Here is a 22,891-nt window from a genome sequence, read left to right as displayed (position 1 = left end):
TCACTTTTTGATAATTCATCAGGTGCTGAACTGAGGATTTATGTACTTTTCTGTAGGTATGTATATTATATACCAATAAAAATATATTTAAAGTATTATATACAAGGAGGTTCACTGAAGCCTTGATTGTGATTTGGAAGAGCAGAAAATAAAAGGGATTTATTAAATAAACCATAGTATACATACAATAGACTACTACACACCCCTTTGAAAAAGAGAGAAACTCAAGTAGTCTAGGTCTGAGTTTGAATCCTAGCTTTGTTATACTTGTTCAAGTCAAGTATATTATTTAACTTCCAGGAGTCTTAAATTTCCTTACCATAAATTTAAAAAATAATATCTAATGTGCAGGGGATTGTATGGACAAAAGGAGAGACCATCTAAGGCCCCTAATACACTGCCTGCCACATAGTAGGTGCTTAACAAATGGTAGATGGGGGAAAAGGACAGCTAGATGAATTCTTGAGTGCCTTCTCTATTTTAATTCAGTGATTCCACATATAACATTTGACCAGCCTGATTTTATAAAGAGCTTAATGAGAACCATTGTTTGTCTCAGGAAGAATGGTCAGTTCTCTGTAATGTGATGATGGTTTGTACCTGAGGCTGTATGCTTGTGAGCTGCAAAAGGGAGACCCTTGCTTTACAGCCATGAGGTGCTGCTGTATTTACCGTGCTGAGGGCTCCCTCCATGTGACTCTTTTCCAAATGTTCCCCCTCAAGATGCATTTCATCCCTTGGCCACAATGACCACATCGCTCAGCAGCTCATACAAAGGCTCCTCTACTGGGGGATATGCTTCTTCCTGTTCTTTAAAGGATTTCCTTGATCACAGCTGCCATGGGTATGACAGAAGGGAGAGATTGTTCCTGTATGGATGTAAAGAGGTGAGAGTTCAAGGGCTGTATGCAGAGTTTGGGTGCAGCCTCCTCCAGTAGACTGCACCCTCTTTGTGGATGGGGGTGGCACAGCTTATTGAACATTGAATCTCTCCAGTCTGGATTAGGGGTTCTGTGTGCCCTCCTCCTAGGTTTGTACTATTAGAGTAGCCTCTGGTGAGATATGGTTTTAAATTTTAAATGAATTAAGATAAAATTTAAAATTCAGTTCCTCAGTTTTAGCCACATTTCAAGAACTTAACAGCCATATATGACTAGTGGGTGCCATATTGGATAGTGCAGAAATAGAAACTTCTCCATCATCACAGGAAGTCCTGTTAGACTGATACTGTAGGAGAACATGTATCCGATTGTATTGCAATTACTAACCATCTCTTTTGGAGTAGATAATGATTCTTACCTTTGTTGATTAGGATCACCTGAAGAACTCTTAAAAACAAAAACAGGAATCTCTCAGACCCTTACCCTAGAATTGTTCCAGAGTAGAGCCTAGCTATTGAGATTAAAAAAACATTATTCCCCAGCTGATTCTAACTTGCAGCTAAAATTAAGAACTGTTGCACTGGCCTATGAGTTTTTCGATAAAACTAGTACTATGTTTTTCGTTTTTGTAGTTTATGCATTTGTCAATGTAATTTATTAGTTTGTTTGAAAAGATATTTATTGAGCACCTATTATATTCTCCTGTTCTGGGTGTTAGGTGTTTGGCACATCAAAGTCTCTACCTTCATGAATTTTACAATCCAGTAGGGGAGAGATAAATGTTAATCAGATCATCAAACTGGGAAGTATTTATAACTAGAAACTAGGAAGCGCTATAAAAGAAAGCTTACAAAGTGCAAAGGGTGAAATAGGAAGTAGGATCTGAGGTAGCGTGAGGAAGGTGCTAAGGGAGTACCACTTGGAGGAAATGATATTCATTTTGTATTTATACTGTACTAGGCTAAGCCAAACAAGCCAGTAAGGTAAGTACCATTGTTCTCATTTTATAGATGATGAAACTGAAGCTTAGAGAGACAGAATAACTTGTTCAGGGTACCATACCTAGCAAATAATGGAAAGAGAGCCCAGCTGACCCCAGCTTTGCTCTTTACAGGTACTCTGTATTTGTCTTCTACCTAACACATGGTAGGGGCTCAACAAGGGTTGAATGAATCGCTACATGTTGGCTGGATGTGTTACTACCTGGGAAGCTCTCTGAGACCAGCTATTAATATTCACTAATCATGAATATTCATGAATGGATCCATCAAATGGAAACTCCCAGCATTGTAATCTGTGGGATGACTTTGGTGTTTCCCAGATGAGACCACCAATAGTAGTTTCCATGGTCATGTCTCAGAAATATAGGAACAAACTCAGATCCCTCCGGGTTCCTCACAGACTATTGAGGCCTGATAGGGTTTCTGCAGTCACGAACAAGTATAGTATAGCTGGGTTTGTGGGCAGCACTATGACATTTAATTCTTTAAAAATGACTAAATGAGTAAAACAGTGGTGTTGCATAGCTTTCCATGATACATGCTCAGTGGAATCCAAGCTGTTCCCCTCCAAGGGCTTTTGGCCTCATCCAGAGAAACCACAAGAAGCTGAACCGTGCTATCTGTTTCCCAATGCGTTTTCATAATTTTCTTGTTTTCTCACAATGCTTAAGTGATACAAAACCCATGTGATATTTTTTAAACATTTAAAAAGGATTTCTATATTTCTGGTTGGAGATTACCAATCACTCAACTTCCCAAAGTGATTTGAAAAATGGCTAAACATTGTGAAGCTTCTTACTCTTAAAATGTATTATTTTTACACATAAACTTTTATCAGTACTAGTAAACATTATAAAAATGAGGGTTTTTTGGTTTTTTTTTTTTTAAACAAATTGTCTCCATGCAAGCCCTTTGGTTTCAAGATTGTTCTAGGAATTTGTGTCTCACTTTTCCTTGTTGTGTATGAGGACATTTTAAAAAACAAAACAAAACTCAATTCTGTGAACTACTTAGACCAATGGAAAATTCTCCAAGCCATTCAGTTTTCCTGTGTTGTTCTCTAAGTTTTGAAGTTTTAACATTATTAATCTGTGAAACACATTGTCGTTTAGGAAGTCTGCCTTAGTGGTCCCTCTCCCTTTCCCCTTTTCTCCCTCCTTCGCCCTTTTGCTAATATATGATTAAAATGACTAGTAGTTTCTTGGGCACTGTGGAGGTTTTAATTTATTGTAATTCTTGGGCAATTTTCTTTACAAAGATAGAGCCTAATCCCCCTTCCCCTTGAATGTACACCAGAGTTACTAACTCCCTTCTAATGAATAGAATGTAGTAGAGGTGATGCCATGTGATTTCCAAGGCCAGTCCATAGACAAGATAGCTTCAGCCTGGTCCTTCTGTTCTTTTTCTGATCATTTTCTTTGGAGGAAGCCAGCTACCATATTGAGGATACTCAAGCAGTCCTATGGAGAACTACCGCTCACTTACCAGCCATGCAAGTGAGGTGTAGAAGCAAATCTAATCCCAGTCAAACTTTCAGGTGACTGCAGCCCTGGCAGACATCTTGATCTTGATCTTTGTGAGAGACCCTGGGTCAGTACAGTAGGAGTGGGGCTGACATTCCCTTGGAAGCATGGGCATGTGAATGCACATAAGTCAGGTGTGGCTTGAGAAAAGAGCTTACTGCTTGCTTCTCAGTATTGTTTAAAAAACACAGTGAGACATACTGCACTTTTAGAAATGGAAGCATGTGGGTCATAATAAGCATGGGTATACTGAGTTGGCTATTCTACCAAATGAATTAGGTTGAAAACGTTAATCTTTTTGAGCAGATACATTCTCACACAACACAGGTACAGGTATACACTTCTTTCTGGGAATAGGAACTCAGGATATTCCTGCTACTAGGTCTTTTTCTGTGTTAAAGTGTTGGCTTTTTTTTTCTTTGCTCAAATTAAATGAACATATTATTATATGGCTGGTTCCTTAGAATTTATGCCAGGATATATTCAGAATAAATGTTAGCTTATTGGTAACACATGGTGCCCCTTAGAATCTATAACATTGTTGGTCTGAAAGTTGAAGCTTGTAAATCCTTTAATATTTCTGGGCAAGAAAAAAATGACAGTGGTATATAATTTTATTACCAGCATATGATGTGGAAGTCATATTTTCAAAACACAGCTAAATTGTTATAAACAGTTTTGTAGCTTTTTCATTACAAGGAAGACAGCCATTGATTTTCTCATTTCCTTACATTTTTGTCTCCCATTCCTTTTCAGTTAGAATTAAGTAGTAGATAGTTTTATAAGACAGTGTTTGTGTTTTTTAAGGCAAAAAATGTGTGGTGTTCTCTCCAGTTTTTCATTTTGTTAAATTATCTATTTTAAGAAAAAGCTCATAGTGCACAAGGAAATCTAGGATTTTAAAGGTAAAGTACTAAATTTATCAGTGGATAGGAAGCAAATGTTTTTGTAACCAAACAACTTCATTTGAGCTATCTTTTAGTTAAGTATTTCCTCAAACTTGAAGGTATAGTGTGAATTCAGTTGTAACTAGAGTTGGTAATTAGGTTCGGTGTCTTACCATGGTGTCATGTAATGCTTATTTTAATCCTGCGGTTTTCAGTGGGGAGAAAAGTTTTCCTAACAGGCATATGTAAGAGATATAATAGATTAGAATAAAATGTCACAAGGTGTACAAAAGCAGCTTGTCTCTAGGAAATTTTACCTTTTTTTGCTGTTTTTCAAGTTTGTGGATAACCAGATTTTTTTAAAAATCTTTTTGAATTACAGTAAATTGATTAGTAAAAATAATAACAATTCTTAAGCTCTCAAAAGGCTTTAGATAGAAATACTGGGATTGAGCAAAATCTAAACAGATTTCTTTGGGCCTTCAAGGCATTTTGCATTCTTGTGGGTCCACCTCCTTGGGAGGTGAAAACAAATTAAAATAATGAGTTCCTTCATTATTTTAATAATGAAGGGTCAAGGAAGGGGTTTTTTTCCCCAAAAGGGAATATACTTACCCAGGAGAGCATTACTCCTTAAATTATGTGGGGATAAACTAGAGGGATTCAAAAGAATGCTGTTTAAAAATCAGTGTCTCTTTCCCGAATAATATTAAAACCCGAGGCTTCTTAGGAAGTTTCAATTTTTGGATCCTAGTTATTGGCTCACATATTCTTTTACTTGAAATTAGAAGCTATTCACTGTGTGTATGAGCCTGCGTATGCACTTCCTCCGTTTTGCTGGTTGTAGAATGAGTGCTCTCATTTTACTTAAAATGAGTTAATTTTTTAATGATGTGTGTTTCTTCTATCTTTGGGGAATGTACATCATGATAAATTAAGTAGTTTTAAATAAATTTGTGAGTACTCATCCCACGACCGCTAGTTTGGGGTTGGTGTTTGTTTGTTTGTTTGTTTTGGAGACAGGATCTCACTGTGTTGCCCAGGCTGGAGAGCAGTAATGCAATCTCACTCACGGCATCCTTGACCTCCCAGGCTCAGGTGATCCTCCCTCCTCAGCCTCCCAGGTAGCAGCTGGGACCACAGTTGCATGCCACCATGCCCAGCTAATTTTTGTTTTGTGTGTGGGAGGGAGGTGGTGTTTGCTAGAGATGGGGCTTCACCATGTTGCCCAGGCTGGTCTTGAACTCCTGGGCCCAAGCCATCCACCCACCTCTGCCTACTAAAGCGTTGGGATTTACAGGCGTGAGCCAGCACGCCCAGCCTATTTTGGGGTTTTTTAAAGCCTTAGGATGAACAACAAATTTGCTCTGTTAAAGGTGAATATAAAAATGTATTTCTCTGCTTTAATGATTTATTTTGGTAAAAATAAATATAGCTGCCATTTGTTGAATACCTACTCTGTGCCAGGTAGAGTCCATTGTGCTTTTCAGTCTTCAATTAGTTATTTTCACTGTTTACATAAAGATTCAGATTAATGACTTAAGGACCACCTTTGAGCCTTAAACAGACCCTTCTTGACAACTACAGTCAAAAGATTCTATGGCTTTACCTATATCTTGCTGCCTCTTATTTCAAATTGCATTTTCCTCATTCTTAAATGGTTTATGTCTCATCAAAGTAGGATTGTATTTTCCTGTATAAAGCTGTTGCACTTAAACCGTAGCAAATAATCTGCCCTCTGAAAACAACCATGCCATGACAACCTCTAACAAGCAGTCATATGTGTGTGTTTAGTTTTATTTCTAGTTCACATGTCAATGTGAATTTTTAAGTGTATTTTTATGACTGGAGAGGTTTCTCCAATTAAGCGTTTAGCAAGAAAGAATAATTATTTACTGATTCTGTGATGCCCCATTTGGGTATGCAAGTCAAGCAGATTGTTGCTGATTCTGAACTGGTTTTCATTGATAATCAGTGCCATAAGACAGAACATTTAGAGGTTGATAAAGGATGACTTTGCTCGGCCAGTTTGTCTGTTGCATTCACTGACAACAGAAGGATATTCTCAGATCTTCCATGTCTTGGGTAATTGATCAAACATGTACTTGTTTCATTGTGGAGAGCTGTATGGGTGCTGGGGGGACTGGAACACCCCGTGCTGATTTTTCTCACTGGTGTTTTCTGGTTTCTTTCCCCATTGTGAAAGTGCAGTGATATTAATGTGTTTACTATAGAAAATTCAGATGAGCTAAAAGAAAAAAGAATAATAGCCACTGGTCTTTTTAAAGGTTTTTTCCCATTGTTTATATATTTTTCAAGTTAAAGGTTTTTTTGTGTTTTTGTTTGTTTGTTTGTTTTTTTCATTATTTATATTCTTTTTCTTTTTTTTTTAAGACAGGGTCTCACTCTGTTGCCCAGGCTGGAGTGCGATGGCATGATCTTGGCTCACTTCAGCCTTGCCGTCCTGGACTCAGGTGGTCCTCCCACCTCAGCCTTCTGAGTAGCTAGGACCACAGGCACTTGCTACCATGCCTGGCTAATTTTTGTGGTTTTTGTAGGGACGTGGTTCTGCCGTGTTTCCCAGGCTGGTCTTGACCACCTGGGCTCAAGCTATTCACCCACCTTCGCTTCCCAAAGCGCTGATTACCAGCATAAGCCACTGCTCCTGGCACATTGTGTATATTCTGAATCACAAACACTTTTGGAGCACCCAGCACATCTGTGTTCTCTGTGGCCCTCATTATCTTACTTGTCCACATTTGAGGGTGATGCCTTTTCCCAGAGTTCTGAAGTGGAGAAGCCTAGTTGAGGTCATGTTTTGGGGGGTGTTCTATGCCACCTGTACAGTGAGGAGCTGGGATGCTCCTAGGTAGAGAGCTGGGATGTGATCTCTACTCTGACAGGAAGTAACTGAGTATTTCTTAACAAGTCCTTCATTTCTCAGGACCTTGGTTTTTCTACCAGTGAAACAGAGATGATTTTTTTTCTTGTCTGTTTATGAAATGAGATGAGGATACTTTTGTAGCCTCTAAAATGCACTGTTTATACCCAAAGGGGAGTTGATAGTGTCTAACAATACCGCATTTCCCTAGCAACTGATCCAAAGAGACCTGCCCCTTTTGATCTCACATGTGCTGTTGCCCTTCCCTCAGACTCGCCAACTGTGCACCCAGAAAGGGCAAGAAGCTTTGTCTTCAGATACAGCTAACATTTCTTCTAATTCTGAACATTTTGGGGTCATAGACCCCTTAGTAAGCCTCAGAACGACAACACACGTTATCTGAACTTAAAACAAAAAATCTTACAAAGCAGAATATTTCAGTCAATTTCAGGGGTTTTTGGAACCCCTGACATTGAGATCGGAACCATTGATTTATATAAACAATATGTTATCTATACTATATACTGTGTTATATGTAGTATAATATATATAATAATTTATAATTGATTAAATAAACATATAAGCATTGATTGGAAATGCTTTGAAATGTTTTACTGACACGGATTGATGATTAAAAATAGTTTGGAGAGTCCAGGTGCAGTGTGGCTCATGCCTGTAGTTCCAGCACTTTGGGAGGCCAAGGGAGGGCGAATCACTTGAGCCCAGGAATTCGAGACCAGCCTGGGCAACATGGCAAAACCCCATCTCTGTAAAAAATACAAAAAAAAAAAATTAGCTGGGCATGGTGGCATGCACCTGTGGTTCCAGCTACTCAGGAGGCTGAGGTGGGAGAATTGCCAGAACCAGTGAGGTCAAGCGTGCAGTGAGCTGTAATTGCGCCATTGCGCTCCAACCTGGGCAACAGAGTGAGATCCTGTCTCAAAAAAAAAACCACAAAAAAATAGTTTGCAGAGCACTAGTTCAGAGGGTAGCTGCTCAGGCTGAGTCCTATCGTAGGCTACCACCTCATTAGCAGAACAAGAACCCAATGAGGTTTTATTATCTTGATTTTACATATAATTTATAAGCCAAGAAGCTAAAACTCAGAAGGACTTAAAGGTGGTACCCAAGGCCATAATTCTAAACACTAAATAACCTTTGTATCCCATTGTAGGTGCTTGATGAAAGTTTGTGAATTAGTAGTTAAATATGGGGTCCTATTTTTAAACACCTATTTATTTAGAAGGGTTGACTCCATTGGGTAGTCATACTGTGGAGGCTGAAGTAGGGGAGGAATTGGTTGTGTCTTTGCTACCTATTTTAGGGCCACATCTCAAAGCATTGCAATTACCTACAGAGCCATCAGTAAACCAAAGTGTATTGTGTATTTCTTCTGGCAGGTAGGAAGGCTGTATGATGAAGCCAGAAGAGAGAACATTTCTGCTTCTGCTAGAGGAGAGTGATATTCAGGTGCTGTTTAAATGCTGAGTAATAGCCCTGTGGAACTCTTTGAGTATCTTTTCTTGGGGCTCTGTTATTTAATGGATTTGTCAGTGCTGCAGAAATGAGAATATGCATGCTGAGTTTCCAGATAACACCCCAGAGGCTGGGGCCAGACTCTTGCTGAGGCTTGGTTAGGACTTTGAAAGAACAACTCCAAAGTCAAAATGACCTTGAGAAATTATAGAAATGAATCATCCAAAGTGGCATGGAGGAAAGCAGTTTTAAAAAATGTCCACAGGGCTTTCTGCCTCCAAGGATTTTGTCTTTAATCTTAACAATAGACTAATACAGTTAGTGGTGGGAAAATGTAAGGAAACTGAGGCTCAGGGAAGTGAAATAATTTGCTCATAATCAGCAGTTGTTTCCAAATTAGTGTTATAGATAAGAAAACAAAGAGTTTAGACCCAAAATCCAGCCCTCATTCCCCAATAATATGGTGTCTGTAAAGTTAAAACAAATTATTTTCCGGGTCACTGGACAGGTGGCACTAAGTTTTTGGATTGGTGGCAAAAAGGATCTGAGCCACTATCTGATGATGAACAGGAACAGAGGGCAGTGCTTTTAAAACGTTAATCACAGCACTTTGGGAGGCTGAGGCAAGAGAATTGCCTGAGGGCTGGATTTTGAGACTAGCCTGGGCAGCATAGTAGGGCCCCATCTCTTAAAAAAAAGAAAGCCAAGCATGGTAGTGCATGCATATAGTCCCAGCTACTAGGGAGAGGCTGAAGTGGGAATATCACTTGAGCCAGGAGATCGAGGCTACAGCAAGCTATGACCATGCTGCGGCATTACAGCCTGGGCAACAGAGCAAGACCCTGTCTCAAAACAAAACAAAATCTTAATCTACCTAGCTCTAGATTGAAGGTGGTAAGCTCTGGAGCAACCAAAGGCTCCATATTAGTTTCTGTGTATCTCAGCCCACCTAAGCAAACACTGACTTCCTTATTGCTGAGTACTTTATGGTGCCTGTATGGTATGCTGCTACCTCTTGCCTTGAATGTCCACACCCCAAGTCTACTTGTTAAACAACTATTCATTTTTCAAGTTTCTGCTCAATTATCTTCTTATGAAACCTCTAACCCACTCCTTCCAAGTGTTGTCTGTGTGTTCTTTTTTTTTTATCAAATATTAAACAGTTGCCTTCTATAGGCCATCTGAAATAGCAGTATGTTTTCATACAGAAGAAAGAAAAAAAAGTTAGAACTCCTCCTCATGCCATATAGATAATTTCATTGCAGATGTATTACGTATTTAAATATTGAAGTGAATAAAACTTTAAAAATTTAATAACTTACTTTAACAAACCCTTTCCTGTGCTATATAAACAAATACATTGTTTTGGGTTAAAGATTAAGGGTTTTTAAAAATACTAAATATTAGAAGGCTTAGGAACATAAGGCAGGAAACCCAAAAAAGTCTTTTGCATACAGATTGATATATATGACTACGTGACATTTTTAAATTTCTCCATGGCAAAGGACACCATTAACAAGTTACAAGACAAGTGGAAGAAATATTTGCAACACATATTATAAAAGTTTCTATCCCTTGTACAAGACATTCTTACAAACTGATAGGAAAAATACCAGCATTGGAAAACAGGGCTAAATATGTAAACAGGCAGAAAAGGAAATGTTAATGGACAATAAAATGCAAAAAGATAGGCTTACTATAGTCAGTTTTTTATACACATGTGGCCAGAATTAAAAAAGAACAGTAACATCTATGTGCTGATATGGTTGAAGAGAATTAGCCCCTTTTATATGTGCATTGCTGTTGGGAATGTGAATTGCTTTAACCAGCTTCTCTGGAAAGAATGTGGCAATATTAACTAAAATTTGAAATGTACACACTATCCGCCAGCAGTCCTGCTTTTGTGAAGATATTTTTCCAGAGATAAAGTAACAGCGTGTAAGAGCTTGTGTATAAGAGTATTTATTGCAGCATTGTGTTTTGATGGCAAAAGCTGCAGAAAACCTAGTATCCTTTCAGCAGGGGGATTTATTATGGAACATATCCCAGTTAAAATAATTAGATTTACTTATATTAAATTTCATGATTTTTATTCCATAGGAAAAAAGCAAGCCATGGTGGTCGTATGTAATATCCCATTTATTTTTTTTAAAAGGGAGAAAGGGGTGAAAACACCTATATTTGTGTGTCTGTATGTGTGTGTATATTTTTTTTAATCCTAAGGTTTCACTGAGATACACTCCAGATTATTAACTTTGCTTATCTTAAGGAGGTGGGATTGGAAAAGGGGGAAGGAAATTATAATTTTATCTTTATATTTCTCTGTAATAGCATATGAATTACTTATATAATTTTAAAAACAAATAGAATTAAATATTTTATAAGTGTGATTAGTGCTACAAAGTATGCATAGGATAATATAAAAAGAATTTGTCACTTCCCCTTTTATGGCAGTGCTATGATTTATGTCACATATTACATGGCTTTATTATTACATTATAGCTCACTGTATTTTATATGGCTGGCACATGGCTGCTGGTAAGTATTTTTTGAAAGAAGGAAAAAGACTTGTTCTAGGAGAATCCACTACATGCAGTGAGCATTTTACTGAGCATTCACTATGTGCCAGGCTCAGCACTGGGAACTGGGCATATAACAAAGTATGTAAAGCTGGGACCCCCACCTTGGCAAGAGGCTAAGAAGAGTGAATAACAGGATGCTTGGTAGGTTACACTTACATTGAAAGAGTCAGGGTGAATCCTGAAATTGTGATGGAACTTACAGACAGGAGAACTTTGGATAGGTTTTATGACTGGAGTGTAATAATGCATGTATCCCAGCTATCCTCTGGAAGATTTTTCTTCGTTCATGAAGATAAGATGATAAACACATGTTTATCATGTGTTCCTCTGGACTCTTGACACAGAAGGAGAACTTGCATAAAGACCTTGGAAGAGAGGCTAGGCTCCCAGGAAAGAGTATGGGAAATTAAGGAAGTGAGACTCTGGAGTGTGGGATGGTACTTAGCATTTTATAAACACCCACTGTATACCAGATACTAGATGAGGCACTTCATAGTCTTTCTCATCTATTTCCCTTAATAACCCCATCAAGTAGGTATTATTACGGCTAAGAAGACAAGAGTCTGAGATGATGTATAAATTGCCCTAGATCACAGTTTATAAACAGAAAACCTGGAATTTGATCCACAGTCATCTTATATATCCTGGAATCCTCCAAAAAATACCATGTTTAAATTAGCATCCATTAGCATCAGAACTTCAGCTCTGAATTTTGGAGTAAATGAAATTAATAGAAGTAAAGGTATTTTTAGACTCATTCCATGTACCTTATAGGCATTGTCCCATTTCACGTATGAAGTTGAGGCCCAGATAAGTTAAGTGCCATTTCCAAGGTTATATATGCCCAGTTAGAACCAGAGTGGGGATTCAGACCCAAGTCTCTGTGTCACTGAGGCCTGTGTTCTGTGTGATCTTTCACCAAATGATGTCTAGGTTGTGCTTGGTTGTGGTTTGGAATGCTCCTCAGGATGGATTTATGAGAGAGTTCTCAAGGCCTTATTATACTCATTAAGTAGAAATAATCCTTTGTGGTTTTATAATTTTTTTGTATTTTTCCAAAAGAGCTTTTATATTAATTATGACACCTTTACCTCTTAGTGGCCAATAAGCAGGGCAGATGTTATTAGACCTGTTTTATATATGAAGAAATTAAGGCCCCTAGGAGCTTCAGTCTCCTGACATGGTAGAGTCTGGAGCTAAGACCTGGATTTTCAGGTTTCTCAATCACTTGGCATCTGGCTAAAGTTAAAAGACTTCTAGAGGCTCCTGCACTTAACCAAGTACACTAGTTAGGAGCACAGGCTTTGGGGTCAGTGCCTGTCACTACTGCTTCTTAGCTGTATGACACTGAGCAACTTGCTTAACTACTCTAAACCAGTTTCTAAGTTGTGAACATTGAACGAGATAATGCAGGAGAAATACTTAGCACAGTTCTTGGCACATTAATCAAAAATTGTGATTGCAAATTATTATTATTATTACTTTGTCAATATTATTACAGGACAGGAAGTCTTGTCTTATTCACCTTTTTGTTCCTGGTATTTGTCATCAAGTCTTTCACATAGTGGATTCTGAATAGATATTGTGGCACACAATATTCTAGTATCCACGATAGTCTTTCCTGAGTGTGTCAGTGGAGAAGGATAGGATTTGGAATCAAATGAAGTGGGATCTAATCCTTTCTTCACCACTGAGTTTCATTTTTCTTATCTATAAAGCAACTGCCTTGAGGGAGTATCGCATGAGTTTCAGGATATTCACTGTGATTGAATCCCTCTACTTAGTCAGTGCTTAATAAGTAGCAGCCATAATTAGAGTCGCTGAGAATCAAAGGTTAGGTTGGCAGGCAGTCCAGTCCAGAGGTTTTGTGAATATTGCCCAGTTTGGTAAGGTATGACACATAGTGTCAGTTAGATAAACCCCTCAGGGAGAGACCTATTTAATAATTGCTGTGGTTCTGGAAGTTTTGAGGAAGGCCTCATTGGATGAATATACAAAGTATGTTTAAAGAATATTGAATTTTAATGTATTCCTAAGGTATTTGTTATTGCCAATGCCTAGGGATATAAACTCTTCAGCGTTGTCTGAAGCTTCTGCTTCCTGTCCACGGGGTAAAAGGCTGGCTCCAATGCAGTGGCCAAGGATGGATAGTTGGTATGGTTGTCATCATTGTGTCATTGCCATTATAAATATTTATTGAGCTCATCGTGTACGAGGCACTTGGCATGCAGTATCTTGCTTAAATTTAATAACATCTCTGTGAGGTAAATGCCATTATAATTTCCATTTTCCAGATGGGGAGGATGAGGTTTAGAAAGATAAAGCTGCTTGACCAAGGTGCCACACAGACAGTAAATGATAGACTTGAGATTTGAACCTAGGCCTGTCCTACTTTAGGATATGGAGTATAGAGGAGGGTACCCTGTAAGGTTCAGTGGCTGACATCTGCAAATTAAATGGACAAAAGACAAATTAACAGGAGAAAAGGCTTATTTAGTATGGACATAAGGGGCCTCACGGAAAAGAAATGAAAAACCCCAAAGAAGTAGCTAGGCTTAGGAGCTTATATACCATTTTAGCAAAGGGCAGAAAATTGTGGAGAAGTGACAAGACAGAGAAAAGGAGGCTTCTAGGAATTATAGGGCAGTAAATTATAGGGAAGATAAATATAAGGGGGAAACAAATAGATGATAGGGATTATTTTAACAAGGTTTATTTATGCAGATTCATCTTGGTACTGACATTTCATCTCTTGTGACAACGGTTTTTCTCCTCCTCCTAGAAAGGAGGTAGGGGAAACACTTTCACAAAGGGAGATTTATGCCTTGCTTTTAGGCAGAAAATGTTCTTCCTTTCCTTTACTTCCATCCTCCTCTCCCTTCTTCCTTCCTTCTCTTTCTTTCTTTTCTTTCCTTTCTTCCTCTTTTCTTTGTTCAAGGTCTCACTCTGTCACCCAGGCTGGAGTGTAGCGGCACTATCACCACTCACTGCAGCCTCAACTTCCCAGGCTCCAGCAAGCCTCCTGCCTCAACCTCACAGGTAGCTGGGACCACAGGCTCATACCACAGTGCCCGGCTAATTTTCGTATTTTTGGTAGAGACCGGTGATATGGTCTGGCTCTGTGTTCCCACCCAAATCTCATCTTGAATTGTAATCTGAATTGTAATCCCCACATGTTGGGGGAGGGACCTCATAGGAAGTTATTGAATCATGGGGGTGGTTCCCCCATGCTGTTCTCATCATAGTGACTGAGTTCTCACAAGATCTGATGGTTTTGTGGGGAGTTTTTCCTTCCTTCACTCTGCACTTCACTCATACTTCTCCTTGCCGTTACCATGTGAAGAAGGATGTGTTTGCTTCCCCTTCCACCATGACTGTAAGTTTCCTGAGGCCCTCCTCAGCCATGCTGAACTGAGTCAATTAAACCTCTTTTTTAAATAAATTACCCAGCCTCAGGTATGTCTTTTATTAGCAGTGTGAGAATGGACTAATACAGTGGGGTTTTACCATGTTGCCCACGCTGGTCTCAAACTCCTAGGCTCAAGCCATCTGCCCACCTCAGCCTCCCAAAGTACTGGGATTACAGGTATGAACCACTGCACCCAGCCACCTTGCTGTTTCTTAATTGCTTTAAGCTCAAAATAATTGTTATGCCGAAGTGGCTTGTTTTGGGGTGGCATATTCTAATTTAAATTTCCTTATTTATGAGTTGTATGATCAAGGGTAAGTGTTTATATCTACACAGTGAGGATGGTAATAGTACTTATCTCATGAACTGTTAGTAAGAGTGAATGAAGTAATGTACTGTATGTAAAGTGCTTAATACAATAACATATAGTCAATACCCAACAAACTAGCTATTGTAACGATTATTACTGGAATAGTAATACTAGAGTAGTAAATCAGTGATTAGTTTATATTAGTCATTTCCCCCACAGAAATGCTGGCAGTTGAAATCCTGATGAAGTGGCCTTTTCTGGTCTAGTTTTTAAAACTAGACCAGATTTCATTCTCGTATTATTTCATTCTTGTTTGAACTGAAAGGATTCACCTAGCTGTTAGAATTATCTTGCAGGCCAGGCGTGGTGGCTTACACCTGTAAATCCTAGCACTTTGGGTGGCCAATGTGGGAGGAACACATGAGCCCAGGAGTTGGAGACGAGCCTGGGCAACATGGCAAGACCCCATCTCTACAAAAAATTAAAAATTAGCTGGTCATGATGGCATGTGCCTGTAGTCCCAGCTACTTCAGAGGCTGAGTTGGGAGGATTACCTGAGCCCAGTAGGTTGAGGCTGCAGTGAGCCATGTTCATGCCACTGCACTCCACGCAGGTCTACAATAGCAAGACCTTGTCTCAACATCAGCAACAAAACAATTATCTTGCCTTCTGCAACAATGTCGTGGATGCCAGAAGTTTCTTAGGAATATTGGGAAAGAATGTGTCTTCTTAACGGATGGATCACATTTCTCTGTTCTTTTCTTTTATCCAGTCTTCTTTTCTCACCTACTTACCCTAACTCCCACTGTACTATGTGCCCAAAAGTCTTCTAGCACTCGCATGTAGTAAAGGTCTTAAAACAGAGCTGCATCCTGCTCTCTGAAACCTCTTGAAGTGAGTGGACCATTTTCTGCCTTATCAGTCCGTCTCCTTCAGAAACACTCATTCCTGTGGCAGTGCCCCACCACCGCAGCCTTCTTTCCCTCCTCTTCCCTATACCTCTGAACTGACATTCCCCTTAGATGGCTTACTGTACTCTGCAGTGTGTTCCTCCCTTCTGCCGTTGCCCTTGCTATTTCCTCCACCAGAATCATGGTTCTTTGCTGTCTCACTCTCTGTGCCTGTTGAAAGTCTGCTGGGTAAACCGTTAATTTTGTGCACAGGTGTGTGTGTGTAGGGGACATGTGTGTGATCTTTCTAGTATTGACTTTGCTAACTTTATAATACAGTATGTTAAAAAAATAAGACATGTGAGACCTGTGTTTTTATTCTGTTTGATATTACAGACATCGCTCTGTATTGTAAGTAGTCATGGATATATAGCGGTAACAGTAGCTGACATTTTGGGGCACATGTCACATGCCAGACACTATTTTAAGCACCTTACATTTAATTTTCTATCATTCTATTTTCATAGGATTATGATTATTATTGTTATTATTACCTCAAGATATATCTTACTAAACTGTTATATTTTTATGCTAGGAAATTATATATATACACATATATATATGTGAGACATATATATGCCAGTATATACACACATACATACATACATATGCATATATATATATGGAAAGAGACTACATGGTTATTCAGCTGTGGAATTAGCAAAACATACAGGACCCATGACCTAGCCTATACTTATCTAGTCTTCTGCCTCACTCACGTCACATTTCATGTTTCATCTACCTAATAAGCATAATTCTTCCCTTGCAGAACTAGTGAGGGTGAAATACGAGATTGTAGAAAGCATAAGCATTTGGGTCACAGAAGGTTCTCAGCTTCTCCCAACAGCTTCTTCCTATGGCCCGTCTCTACCTTAGCCTTTAGCCAATTCCATCTTATTCTTTAATGAGTCTGTCATCACAGATAGATGGAGAGCTTCTTGTAATTCTTTCTAACCTCTGCATGAAATTTCAATTCAGGATAATGGCTGTGTCTAGGGAGGGAAGGAAGGAGATCAGAATTGGGTAGAGGGACAGGAGTAGGGGAATAGGGAATCATTCTTTAATATTTTATTTATTAAGCTGCGTGGCGCATACATGGATATTCGATTAACAAATTATATTTTTCACTTGAAATATTTGATAGTCTCAAGAAAACAGCCTATATACCTATTTTTACTACTGAGGTGCTTCCCTTGGGAGCAGGTAAAATGAACGCACAGCTGAATTCTTTTTTCATAGGTCTTCAAGATCAGAAAAGGATATAAGATGAGGTAGGAGTCTTGGTGGTAAGGTGGGACCTCTTTGGCCTCAGACAGAAGGTATCAGGAGTAGCTCCAGCACATGAGGGAGATGAAACCTGTATGTCTTCTCAGTTGAGCTCGTGTGGACTTTCTTTTCTGTTTTTCTGAGCCGCTCCTCTGAGTGAACTTGGATAGTAACCAGAGCTGCATTTTTTGATATCTCAGCCTGAGATGCTGACAGCCACTGCAGGCACCATGAATTTTTAATGTGGTGGTGATTAGAAGGCTGGCTAGGGCCTCGTTTCGTTTCACTGGACTGCTGTGACACTTGTTTCCTTCATGGTATTTAGACTTCCTGGGTTATTTCCCAATCCAGACTCATGTTCTGTTTCATGAGTGCCCATTGCACCCATGCACTTATTGAGTTGTGTTTGAAAGCAGAATTTAAAAATTTGATCTCAGTTATTGAACATCCTAGGCTATTTCAGAAAGGGATGCTTCTTAAATTCCTGAAAAGGAATTCAATAAATCCAGGTCAACAAATATTAACCAAGTCGCAGCTTTGAAAGTCCAGCTCACTGAAAGAACTACAGCAGTGTCCATTGGGTAGGGATGCAGAAGTGAACCATAGGTAATCCCTGCCTCTTGCGGTCTGGTGGTAGGAAAAGATGTGTGTGTGTATGTGTGTGTGTGTGTGTGTGTGTGTGTGTACATATATACACACATATATACATATATACACATATAATATATATACATATATACACATATAGGATGTGGTAGAAAATACTGCAGTAGAGGTACAGAGAATTGTGGGCAAGGAAGGATTGTTTCCAACTAAAGGAAGACTTTATAAAGAAAAGTAATTTATTGTAAAGCCTTTAAAAATATGACAGACAAAAACAAAAAAAAGATATGACTTTGATAAATATCTATTTATTCATTTATTCATTCTGTAAATACTATGCATCTACTGTGGGCCTCCCTACAAATTCATGCTTCTCTGTGCACCACAACAGAGGAGGGAGATGGAGAGTTGAGTACAGGCATCTGAAATGCTTCCAAGAGAACGTGGTATGCATCACTTCCACTCACATGGCCTTGGATGGTGCATGCCATATTTCCTGCCTTACTTTGAGAGTATGGGGAAATGCAGTACTCCTTTCCATAACCCTGCAAGGATTGGGAACTTGGATATCCATGGCAAGTGGTAATGTCTGCCACAAGAGTCACAAGATCTGATGCACAGTATAACAGTGTTGCATTGGATGCTGTGTTGATACCAGACTGCTGGGAGGCAAAAGTAGCAACAGAGAGACCATTTCAGAAGCAGAGTGTATTTGCCATTGCCACAGATAGGGGACTGTGAGAAAAAGAATGGGAAGAAGATCAAGAGTTTGGTTTTAGACATGTTAAGATTCAACATAGTTAGTGGAGATACTGAATAGGCAGTTGAATATATGTCTGTATTACAGAGGGTGGGTTTTTCTGGGCTGGGGATATCAATTTAGGAGTTATCAGCTGATAGAAAGTATTTAAAGCCGTAAGACTGAGATCCCAAGAGAGTAAGCAAAAATAGAGAAGAAAGGTCCAAGACTGAGGGCCCTCAACATGATGAGGTCAGAGAGATGAAGAACCAGCAAAGACAATGGAGAGGACCAGTTGTGAGGCAAGAGGACACTCAAGAAAGTATGATATCCTGGAAGCCAGACAAAGAACATGTTTCAAGGCAGTGGGGGTTATTGTTTATGCAGTATTTGCTCTATTGAGAAATTTTTATATACTTTATGTCAGCTCATCAGTACCACAATTCTGTAAGTTAGATATTGGACTCATTTTATGGATTGGAAAACAAAACCTCAGGGAGGAGAAATTTTCACAAATTAATGTTTCTCATGTGCACCTAATTCATCTGATCCAATTCTGAACATTTTGCAGCAAGAGCTGGACTGTGAAAAGCATTTTACAAATACTATTCCTCAGACCTGGAACTTAGACAAAATTAAAGGAAATGAAGATTAGTTGCAGGGAAAGAAACCTGTTAGGACACGTGAATTTTTCTTTTGCAATCCAAGATTGTTTTTCCAAGGAGAGTTTTCTACTTTTTCAGGTAATCATAGTTTCTTTCTTCCTTTTCCCTTTCCTTTCCTTTTTCCTTTTCTTTTTCCTTTCCTTTCCTTTCCTTTTTCTTTTCCTTTCCCCTTTCCCCTTTCCTTTCTTTCTTTTTTTTTGGAGATAGGGTCTCATTCTATCACTCAGGCTGGGTGCAGTGGCACAAGCACAGCTCACTGTAGCCTCGACTTCCCAGTCTCCAGCAGTCCTCCTGCCTCAGCCTCCCAAGTAGCTGAGACCACAGGTGCATGCCACAATACCCAGCTAATTGTTTGTTGTTGTTGTTGTTGTTGTTGTTGTTGTTGTTGTTTTGAGACAGAGTCTCACTCTGTTGCCCAGGCTGGAGTGCAGTGACACGGTCTCGGCTCACTGCAAGCTCCGCCTCCTGGGTTCACACCATTCTCCTGCCTCCGCCTCCCGAGTAGCCGGGATTACAGGCACCCGCTACTACGCCTGGCTAACTTTTTTGTATTTTTAGTAGAGATGGGGTTTCACTGTGTTAGTCAGGATGGTCTCGATCTCCTGACCTCGTGATCGGCCCGCCTTGGCCTCCCAAAGTGCTGGGATTATAGGCGTGAGCCACCGCTCCCGGCCCTACACCCAGCTAATTGTTAATTTTTTGTAGAGACGGGGTCTTGCCATGTTGCCCAGGCTGGTCTTGGACTCCTGGGCTCAAGCGACCTGCCTACATTAGCCTCCCAAAGTTCTAGGATTACAGGTGTGAGCCACCTACCCAGTCAATCATAGTTTCTTAATTGCTTGAAAATGTGATGTAATTTGACCCCTCAGCCTATGAGGAATTAGTGGATTAACTGGACTATAAATGAGCTAAATTCTATGAAAGAAAAAGGGAAAGGTGAGGTGCGGTGGCTCACACCTGTAATCCCAGCACTTTTGGAGGCCGAGGTGGGCGGATCACAAGGTCAGGAGTTTGAGACCAGCCTCACCAACTTGGTGAAACCCTGTCTGTACTAAAAATACAAAAAATTAGCTGGGCATGGTGGCATGCATCTTTAATCCCAGCTACTCAAGAGGCTGAGGCAGGAGAATCACTTGATCCTGGGAGGCGGAGGGTGCAGTGAGCCGAGATTGTGCCATTGCACTCCAGCCTGGGAGACAGAGTGAGACTCCGTCTCAAAAAAAAAGAAAAAAAGATAAAAGGGAAAATCTTCCTTAGTAGAGTGAGTTAGAATATTTAGTGTACTCCTAACCTAACCTTTGGGACGTGTGCAATAAATAATTGATACAGTTTATGCTTCCATTTTGAGAATTCGTAGTGATCGGTGTTCAAAATAACTTTTCATTGTGGCAAATAATAGTTCAGACTCCTTTATTCTTCTTTTTTGTTTTTAGATCATGTACAAAATGAAGAAAACTATGCACAAGTTCTTGATAAGTTTGGGAGTAATTTTTTAAGTCGAGACAACCCCGACCTTGGCACCGCGTTTGTCAAGTTTTCTACTCTTACAAAGGAACTGTCCACACTGCTGAAAAATCTGGTAAGACATTTCATATGTGAGTAAAAAGAATTACAGCCTTTCCAAAATATTACATCATATAGAGAACATTTCAATAATCCTTCCCCCTCAATCCTTGGTCCTAGGGGTGAGAAAGAAAAAACAAAAAGCTTTTTAGTCCTAGGTAACTTCCACACCTCAACTAAAAAGCTTTTTAGTCGCCTAGGATTTGCTTAAAGAAAATCCCATTGTGAAATTCCTGGAATTTGTACCTTTGGCCCAGCTGATAGAGTAGATTTATCGAAGCCGAGAGAGAAACTGCTTAACCTGAATTCTCTTCCACATCTCTACCATTGATTTTTTTTTTTGAAGATAACCTTTAGGCCGGGCGCGGTGGCTCACGCCTGTAATCCCAGCACTTTGGGAGGCCGAGGCGGGCGGATCATGAGGTCAGGAGATCGAGACCATCCTGGCTAACACAGTGAAACCCCATCTCTACTAAAAATACAAAAAATTCTCGGGGCGTGGTGGCGGGCGCCTGTAGTCCCAGCTACTCCGGAGCCTGAGGCAGGAGAATGGCGTGAGCCCGGGAGGCGGAGCTTGCAGTGAGCGGAGAGTGCGCCACTGCACTCCAGCCTGGGGGACAGAGCGAGACTCCCGTCTCAAAAAAAAAAAAAAAAAAAAAGATAACCTTTAGCAACTTTTGCTTTTTAATTGGCTAAAAGAATAATGATGATTTCTGTGTCGAACATACATTGGAAATACACATTGAAAGTATTATATCTCACTTGTGTGAAGGTGATCATGCATTTTGGTTTCTGATATATAAATAATGAACCTCCCTCAACTCCCCACATCCTTTTAACCCCCAACCAAGAAAAGGATTTTGAGATTTAAGGAATCTCTGGTTTCCAAAGTAAATGACAAGAAGAATCCCTAATGATCTGAGACACTAGAGGTGCTGGCCCCAGGAGGCAGACCCAGGGATGGGGGTGGTGGAGGAAACTATTTGCCAGGCAGTCGTGTGTGGGCATCCCCATGTTGTGCTGCAACCCCCTCCCCAGCCCTCACACCATGTGCACACTTAGAAAGGTTCTGGGTAACACCACCTGGACGGATCATTTGGATTTTGTTGGTTTTGGGGGATGAAATTATTTCTCTAAGAGCCACCCAGTGAAATAATTTAATCCTCCTAAGTCCCCAGAGAAAGGAGTACAATGAGGTTGAAAGGTGCCAAAGGAAAACTATTTATATCATGCTTTTCCAAGTTAGCCCTGCCCTGGAGAAGAGGAGCTGTTCCCTCTTCTCTCCCAGTCTCTTGGTATTGTGCTTTTACCTCCTTTAAGGATCCAGAACTCATGCTCAAGATGTCCTTAACCTAGGTCAGTTATTCATGTATCACATAGGCTTCTGTGGCCTTAGGTGATAATTTGTCATAATCCATTAGATACAAAAGGTTAGTTTACAGATGAAGATAACCTGTTTGAAAAATGAAAACTACCTTTCTACACTCCATTAACCTATTTGGCCAATTACAATATTCTTTTTCTCTGTCACAATAAATAAACGTGTGTATGTGTCTGTCTTCCTGACAGTTTTTCTAATTGGCGATGTATGCCATTGAATTAATCTTACACAGCAAATAAGCAAATCTGAAAGAAAATAAATATCGAACATAGAATTATTTATTATTTTCAAAAACTTTGGAAAGGATACTTTTGAACTTTGGCTCTAATGTTTCTGTGCTTTTGGATTTAACAAATCCATGTTTTTGTAAATCTTAGATTATATAAACCTCATTTATTCAGAAGAGCACCCTCGGTTTTCCTTCACTCTGAGCATTGCCTGCACTTTCACTGGAGGCCTTGCTCAAAGTGTGGTGTGATAGAAAGAGAGGAAGCAAAACAAGACTGACAGTTCACTTTGGTAATAGCTGGTAAAGGACTTGCTTGGGCAGGAAGATCTGTTTTCTTTGAGATGGGTGTTTTCGCATTGATGTCTTGCTTTAGTTTTCAAGGACCAAATGTATTTGGCTTCAAAGTCAAGAGTCATCACCTCCAAGGTTCCTGGACCAATCTCATCTCTACGGTTTGCTACGCTGCAGGTTCCTTTCAACTGTGTGTATATGTGCCATACACACAGCTCAGTGGCCATTCAGGCCAACATTCATCATCTTCGTTT

The 22,891-nt window shown here is 39.7% G+C and overlaps 1 protein-coding gene across 6 annotated transcripts in view; it reads left to right on the top strand.

Moving 5' to 3' along the window:
- ASAP1 (ArfGAP with SH3 domain, ankyrin repeat and PH domain 1) overlaps nucleotides 1-22,891 on the top strand; it is a 392,411-nt gene that overhangs the window by 209,286 nt on the left and 160,234 nt on the right. For all 6 annotated transcript variants that reach the window (XM_019032530.4, XM_019032533.4, XM_055349231.2 and 3 more), the window contains one exon: nucleotides 20,607-20,752. In XM_019032530.4, coding sequence (XP_018888075.1) covers nucleotides 20,607-20,752 — 146 coding nt within the window. The remainder of the gene's footprint in view (nucleotides 1-20,606; nucleotides 20,753-22,891) is intronic.

The sequence above is a fragment of the Gorilla gorilla genome, chromosome 7, assembly GCF_029281585.2.
Source record: "Gorilla gorilla gorilla isolate KB3781 chromosome 7, NHGRI_mGorGor1-v2.1_pri, whole genome shotgun sequence".
NCBI classification, from domain to species: domain Eukaryota; kingdom Metazoa; phylum Chordata; class Mammalia; order Primates; family Hominidae; genus Gorilla; species Gorilla gorilla.
The sequence above is the reverse complement of the archived record's forward strand: the minus strand, read 5'-3'. Positions and strand labels throughout refer to the sequence as shown.